The following is an 8,033-nucleotide window of genomic DNA, read 5'->3' as shown; positions in this document are numbered from 1 at the left end:
CCCTTCCAACCTTAAGGATTCTGTGAGGGACAGTGGCCAAATTTCCAGATCCTACCTTGATTGTTTCTACTTTGAAGACTGTTCCTGGTGTTAAGATAGGACTTGAGAAGTAACAGTTTGCCTTGCTGCAGCCTTCCATCACGAGCTGTTGTTAAGAACTGATTGAAAACCTTTCATTAAGCCTGCTTATCTGCTGTCTAGAGAGATTTTCAGTGAAATTTGTTTGAGGAGGTGGAGTGTTGATATGAAAATGATTTTACTAAAAAAGCATTTTAGGTCAGTTAAGAATTTAGACCAAAGATTTTCTTGAAAAGCTGGGAAGGAAAGTGTGTTTACGTAAGGGCCCTAGGTTAAAGCTGCTTGCCTAGGAGATGAGGAAGGCTCACATCCCTTCTCTAGATTCAGATACTTGAACCTCAGTATAGCTAATCATAAGGAGAGATTGAAAAGATCCCTCTTTCCTTCCCAACCTGTTCATCTGTGGGGCCTGTGACGTAGTCCTGTGCCAGCCAACTTTTGAAAGCTGCCCCACTGCCAAGTAGTGTGTACTTCGCTATCCTATGACATTTTAGCAATATGGATGAACATTTTGAAAGGAAGACGTTTTTCCTAGTACCAGTTACGTTAACAGGGAGCGAACGTTTACGTTGAAAGGAGCGCTGAGGCAGTGGCTGGCGAGGGCCCTGGCCGCTCGGCCTGGCGGGCCGTGCACGCGCCGCTCTGCGCTGGGTGGTGCTGTTGCCTGCAGAAAGGCCGCGGTGGGACGCCCGCAGCATAGAGAGTTGGCTCGAACCCTCACAGAGCTGCCATGAGCTGCTGCTGAAAAGTATCTGTGCGCTCAGTCTCTTGGAATAAGGTGAGTTAGTGTTTGAGGAGCTCCGGCTGCTTTTTCTTCTGTCAGGGTTAACTGTTTGTTTTAAAATGAGGTACGGGACGACCTCTCTCTCCATCTGCTCTAGCGTCTGTCCTGCTTTGCTCTTACTCTCCTTCCTAAGTGATCGACTCCGCTCCCCAGCATCCTTTTTCTGTTAGAAGGTTCAGCACTGTCCTGAAACCTGTTTCTCATCTATCCATGTTATGAGGGGGGACGTGTTGTCATCTCACCACTGAGAGGGGGAGAGCGGAGAGAGAGATTTTGTCTGTGCTGTTGTGCCTCTATTTTCAGCATATTGATCCTGGTTTTCCCTCATGCTACTTCTTCCTCCTTTTCCTACCCACTTGTTAATGTTTTGCTGCTCTCATGATGGCTTATACCTAGCAGCTCAGCTTGGGGTCGGTGTTTGCATCTCGTGCTCATGTGGAATCTATTTAAGACCCTTTGCGGGGCCTCATTCCAAACTATGTGCCCTTCAACCTAAACGCTGCAGCAACAGGCTTGATTTTTAGAGACCTACTTAGAATCTTGTAACACATGGGAAAGTTTGGCAGTACCGTAACTTAAGTGAAAAAAGCTGGGGTTCTGTTGTTGAATTAAACACAGAGAGGATTTGCATGTATTTTGTCTTTTCTTTGCATTGTATCTTGCAGTGACAAAGGAATTCAAGTTAGAGAAGCAGTGTAAGTATGTGAGATAGATGCTTTCTAGTGACAAAGCCAAATAGCTTGAAAACAGTGACTGGAAAATAGAGACCTAAAGAGGATTTGCCATCTCTGCGGCACAAGGACTCAGTTTTTTGAGCATACTGGCTGCTGAGCCGAGCGAAGCCCCGGCAGAGGTAAAACTTGCCAGCAGTTCATCCTCCCGACGCCGGCAGATGGGGCGCAGCGTGACCGTGACCGTGACCGTGGCTCCTGCCTGCGAGCAGAGTCCACCCCGGCGCTGCAGGCAGGCTCTGTCCACAGGGCTGCCCCCACGTGCGCCGCGTGGGTCAGGGTATAGCAGCAAGAAGACTGCAAAATTCTCCAATTTTTTCCTGAAGGGACTTCAGAATATTTTTCTATGACCTAATCTGCGGGCAAATTGCCCATTCTTTACATTTTAGTTTATGGGCAGCATTTGTACTAAAACTTCTGGAGAATTCACAAAGCTGTTAGGGGTTAGTTGGAGGAGTGTCTTTAGGGCAGTTGACCAATTTCTGTCTATCTTCCTGTAGGCAGATTTGAAATACATTATAGAACAAATTCAGTTCTTGCATAGTTCTAATAAAATGAAGTATCACATATCATATGTGGCAGACTTACTTTCTGATTGTGTCTACATAAATCAATGGAAAGCATCTATAAAAAGAAAAAGTTCTGTCGGGGACAGCGATTGCAATAGAAATGCATCTCTTGTGCTTTTTACGAAATGTCGGTCAGGATAAAATACTGTCAAAAGGTTGAGTGAAACTCATAGTTATACATCCTCATCTGTTAAATCTTACTGGGTTTCAGTTTCTCAAAATTCAATGGCCTAAATTAATTGAGTTCAACAGAACAGCTCACATCAACAGAAATGTGTATCCATTTCTAAAACAGATGCATCAAGCAGAGTGTATGAAGACCATACCATAGTTGTCTCTAAAAAATAACTTCTGATTGCCTGATTATTAGCACTGATCATATTAATGTTACTGCTTCAGTGAACCCTTATTAAGAGCAGAATCTCTTGAGAAGAGAGACTGAAAACAAAGTTCAGGATTAGAAGTGCCTAGATCAGAAAAGGTCACTGCTAGTTTGTCATTCTTAATTATTAAGCAGCAATGAAATTCTGACTCCCATTTCCTCCATCAGAATTCTTTTCTGAATAGCAAAGAACTATAGCAAAAAGCAAAGAACTAGAAAAATCTTCTGAAAAGGCTAATAAAGTCGTCCAGGAAGCTGAGCTCATTTCCAATGTTAGAATAAACACAGTACCTACAAAAGAGGTGAGTTCATAGGAAGTTGATGGCAAACACCATTTCCTCAAATATTCTAAGCTTTGTCTGTCTTCTTCAAAAAGCACAGACGAAGCAATCTCACAGTGCTTAAACTAAAACTTCCATCTTTTACTCCTAAAATGCTTTTAGCAAATTTTAAGAGCTGGGTCTTGAGCCTACCCACTGTGTGCTCTTTGCTTGTGAATGGTTGAAGGAACATCATTTAAAGGACACAGGTCTAACTAGTGGACCCTCTCATTATATGATTGGGATAAAGGATCATTGCCTTATCCTGTCACTCGAAGAGCTGCCAAGCTGTAGACTGAATAACATAATAATGCAGGTACTTGACATTAAACATCTTTTTGGAAAGGAAATGAGATCTAATGTTATCTCAGCAACTGGAAGATATTTTTCTGTAATTGTTGGCTCAGTTTTCTGTCTGGCCAGTCAGGTGGATTTTGCCATGCCAAGTAAATTCAGTAAAATAAATTGGAAAACTAGCAGAGAAGTGGATGAAGATAAATTGTAGGCACCGCATTCAAACTGGAAGCCTAGTGTGGATGGCATTGAGGTTTCGATGTAATCTGCAATATGTCTGAGGGACTATGAGGAAGATGTGTGTTTGCACACATGCATTACCTACCAAACCACCTCCAGAGGTCAGGTCTGGAGTTGAGTTACATGTTGTACTTCGGTGGGAGTCACAGGAAAAATCCATGTTAGCTTGTGTTTCCTTCCTTATATATAAAGGCAAAAGGATAACAGAAGATGATACAGTTTAAAATCAGTGAAAGGTGGCAGTTTTTTGAGTGTGTTCAATAAGTGGAATGGAAGAATGTACCTAACCTCTTTCTCTGAATTCCAGAGCTAGAGGTCTGACACTTCCTATCACCCAAGTCTTCTCGGAGTTCCAATGATTACCCAAGCCGGCTGCAATTCTTGCACTCCATGAGTGAGATAATTCCTTTGTGAACTTATAGCACATTACGCTGCTTTTGTACCACAGGAAAGGGGACTTCCTCCTTACAGCTGCGTATTGGGAGCTGAGCAGTGAGGATTTCTGGCGGGGCGGAGTTTTCCGCGGAGCAGCCTAGATAAAGGCTGGCGGCAGCGCGGCCGGGGCTGCGGGCAGCATGAACTGCAGCGTGCCCAGCGCCGCGCGGCTCGCCCGCGGGCAGCACCACGGCTCGTGCCTTCAGCTCCTCTGGGACTTCCTCACAGCAAAGGAGACCCTGATCAAGTCGCCGTATTTTCCAGTGCTGTTCTCTTTTACAGCATACATGGCTTTCTGTCTTCCTTACATTACACTGGACTTTTTAAGCACCAGGCTACCATGCTTAAGAAAATACAAAATCCAGCCGCAGAACTATCCAACTCTGGGAATGATGGTGCCTTGCATTATTCAAAGTGCTTATCATCATGTTGTTTTGATTTTCCCGGTGACTTTTTTCCACTGGTACTGGAGACCAGTGAACCTGCCTGTGCTGGCTCCAGAGCTGCCTGAGGTCTTGCTGGAAGTCACAGTTTGCCTGCTCCTGTTTGATTTTGAATACTTCCTTTGGCATCTGCTTCACCACAAGGTGCCTTGGCTCTACAAGACTTTTCACAAAGTGCATCACAAGCACATATCAACATTTGCTCTTACTACGCAGTACTCCAGTGTATGGGAATTGCTTTCCCTGGGATTTTTTGCTGCCATCAATCCAGTGCTCCTCAGATGCCATCCTTTGACAGAAATGATTTTCTTCCTTGTGAACATTTGGCTGTCAGTTGAAGACCATTCAGGATACGACCTCCCTTGGTCCACTCATCGCCTTGTGCCTTTTGGTTTGTATGGAGGAGCTCCACATCATGATCTCCATCATCTGAAATTCAAATCAAACTATGCTCCATACTTCACCCACTGGGATAGACTCTTTGGGACTTTCACAGAGTCACATTCTCACTGAGGATATTTGCCTGTGGATGAACTCTTCTTTCTGATGGACTAAACTAGAAGTGTTATTTTTTCAAAGACATACAGAAGTTTGTGTATTTGAAGCTACCTATAAAAGCTATAGCTATTTATAACAAAGCCTGTTAATATATATGTGTCTGTATGTATACTTGGAACTGTCTATGTTGAATGACTGCAAATGGGATGGTTGCTTAAATTTGTTTGAGTCAAAGGTATAAGGGAAGTGTTAAGAGACATTCTCTCTTCTTTCCAGCTTTCATAAAGCATATATTGTATTACTGTATGATGTTCTATACGTGCACAGGAAAAATTATCTTGCTGTTGTGGGGTGATACATGATGTAACCAGAACAGGTACACATCATGGATTTTTTTGAGTTTAATCTGCCTGATCCTGTTATTACACACTGATGTTAAAAATGCTGCCAAAGATAGTTTACTGACTTGTGCAATAATTTTGATATTTATATTTTAAAACTTGATGTACTATTTTTAGTGGGAAATAAATGTGATCACTCCTTAAACTTATGTTCTGTTTCATTATATTCATTCCTCCACTCATTTTATGAACAGGTATGGTTCCATTTGTGTAGGCTGTAATTTGTTTGGGGGAGGTAGGGATTTCCTCATTAAAATGCTTTCATATTGTTTCAGAAGTGAACAATATGCTTTTTTCTCCAGAGTCTGCTGATACTTTTAATAGTTCTTAGTCTTTTAGAAGCAGGACAATGAAGAATGCTGTTTAAGAAGGCAGGGTGAAGTTTTATTGAGCTGCATATGTGAGAAGCTTGAATGATTTTCATGCTAATTATGGTGTGAGAGCAGAACAGTAAGCAGCCTCTTAATGAAAGGGACTCAATTTACAACCACATCATTTAACTTGTTACTAGTGTACAAAACGCTGGCAAGGAATATGAACATTTTTTACAAAATAGAACAGATTTTGGAGGAGTAGAATCGGAACTTTTTAGAGCTTAAACCAGAGAACAACAAGGCTACATGTTGGTAGAAGAAAATCATAAACAGAACATTCACCAGGTATTCTCAAAAAAGTCACACTGAAAAATGAATGTGGAGAGAGAAGCAGGTCTTATGTGTCTTGTTAAGCAGGAGTCCATATGGATTTCTTAGGATGGCTGCTCCACTCCATAACACTTCAATGCTTGTAACCTTCTGTCCTCTGCTGTTACTCAGCAATATGATGGGAACAGGGAAAGTGCAAATACAAGAGAAAGTGCGTAACGACCCTTACACGTCATCATGCAAAAATGTGTTTGTCACTGTGTTATGTCTAGAGTTGTGTGACCTTAAGGAGGACGCTTTTCCAAGAGAAAGGAGCTTTTAATATTGTCAGTAATGGGGCATTTTAAAAGGAGCAGTGTATTTGTATATAAAATAATTTTGATAAACACCTTCATAGATAGTATGAAATTCGGCACAGTCACTCTACTTAACCTCTCTCTTTTGTCTGTGGACATTGTGTACTGGACGTTAAAAGCACAGCCCTTCTTTTTCATAAGAACATACACAATTGCATCCTTACAAGAATATAAAACAGGGAATTTTGTGATGCATATATTCAGTTGAAAGGAAGATTTCTCAATCTTAATTTGTTTTAATAATTTTAAGTATTTTACGGTATGCTACGAAGAAAACATAATATTTTTTTCCCTGCCAGACTTAGAAAGTAAAATACAATCCCTGATTTTTGAGCTCTATTTGAGTTATTTCTGAGGCATCCTAAAGCAGCATGCAGTTCTAGATCTCCCTGTGAATGCAGCCTGGCAAGTCCTCACATCACCTGAGGATGCTCTGTGGTTTCAGTGAGTTGTACTGTATACCGCACTGGAATAAATAAGCCTGGAATGGCTTATTTGAATTCTGTGTTAGAAAACTCTTGTTGTCACCATGAAATAATTCGAACATGCTTTGTCTATTAGGGTGTGAACTGCGAGGGACTGAAATGGTTTGTAAATTGCGGGGACTTTAAAGTGCTTTCTGTAATACAGAAGTGGTTTGTAATACAGCTTTAGATCCTGGTATGAGAGAGATGTGGGCAGGAGACCTGGATAAGGCTGTAACATCTTATCTGTGCAAAAGATTTACGGAATTATTTTGGAAAAGTAAAACACAAAAACAAAAGTTACACTGAAGATAAAGCAAATAAAAGATGTTTTATTTCCTGTTCTCAGTGAAAGTTCAGCATATTGTCTCCCACTGAGCATGAGAGCATGGCAAGTTGTGTGTGTTGACGGTGCTGATTTTAAAACTGGATTTTACAGATGTTACTTCCTATATTTATGTTTCCCTTAGTCCTTACCACAGGTCTTTACCAGACAAATGGAACATCATGATACTGCCTTGTAACAGTTTATGCCAGAAAACCAAAACTAACTTTCTCTCTTCTGTTCCAGATTTCTCCTAGCTATAATAGGAGATGAGTTACAATGTCCCACAAAGACTTCCTATCTAATCTGCTGCAAGCTAATCTGTAGTGATTTGTGATTAAATAGTGGGTGTTTGTGCAGATGCAGATGTCTGATGTTGATTATGGTCAAATTTATATCTTTAACAATCCTATCTTGCTTAAGGTCAAAGTAGTAAGATGTTATGTGCCTTTCTGTTTGTCACTGTGTTTTAGTTCTGAAGAATAACACACAGATAAATATTTGAATTTTTGCTAATAAATTGCTGGAGTTCCCAAATCCTCACTGCACTTCACTACTCTACTATTGAAACTTAGGCTGAGCCTTTCAAACGATGGCAAGCTCTGCAGCTTTGAAGGAGCAGTTTTAAACCTGGTGGATAGACTGCTTTGGTTTGGTGGCTTGTTTCTGTGTGCAGCTGGAAAGTGTGTTCTTGAGCTCTTCCAGGGAGAAGGGCTGTAGCTTAGAGCCGTGCGGCGTCACTGCTCCATTTTGGAACAGGCTTTGTCCTTATCCACCCTGATCCTGTGCTGGTGCCGTACGCAGCCTCCTGCAGTTACGACTTTTTAGGATTTGAAAATTCCTTGTGGTAATGGTTTTAGAGACTCAGTGAGTCTTGGGAATTATCTGAATAGAAATTAACTTTTTAGTTGGAGATTATCAGACTATTTTATCTCTAAAGCACTGTTGAAACAAATTGTAATGAGCGACAGAATACTTAATTGTCTTATGACAATTAAGAATGACAGCATACGTAATTGTCATATGACATTTAAGAAGGAGAGAATACTTCATTGTCGTATTTGCCCCT

General features: G+C 41.3%; 1 protein-coding gene across 1 annotated transcript; it reads left to right on the top strand.

The window, feature by feature from the left end:
• Positions 1-3,973: 3,973 nt before the first annotated feature.
• CH25H (cholesterol 25-hydroxylase) lies at positions 3,974-5,201 on the top strand. The gene has a single exon (XM_026051117.1). The coding sequence runs from the start codon at positions 3,974-3,976 to the stop codon at positions 4,787-4,789; it is 816 nt and encodes a 271-aa protein (XP_025906902.1). The 3' UTR covers positions 4,790-5,201.
• The last annotated feature ends 2,832 nt before the right edge of the window (positions 5,202-8,033 follow it).

Source organism: Nothoprocta perdicaria, unplaced genomic scaffold (genome assembly GCF_003342845.1).
Source record: "Nothoprocta perdicaria isolate Ctin4 unplaced genomic scaffold, notPer1 scaffold_111, whole genome shotgun sequence".
In the NCBI taxonomy this organism is placed as follows: Eukaryota; Metazoa; Chordata; class Aves; order Tinamiformes; family Tinamidae; genus Nothoprocta; species Nothoprocta perdicaria.
Note: the sequence above shows the minus strand (reverse complement) of the source record. Positions and strands in the feature narration are given on the sequence as shown.

What these genes read in the sequence shown, in the direction of transcription:
- CH25H (XM_026051117.1), top strand. Translation starts at nt 3,974, where the DNA reads ATGAACTGCAGCGTGCCCAGCGCCGCGCGGCTCGCCCGCGGGCAGCAC.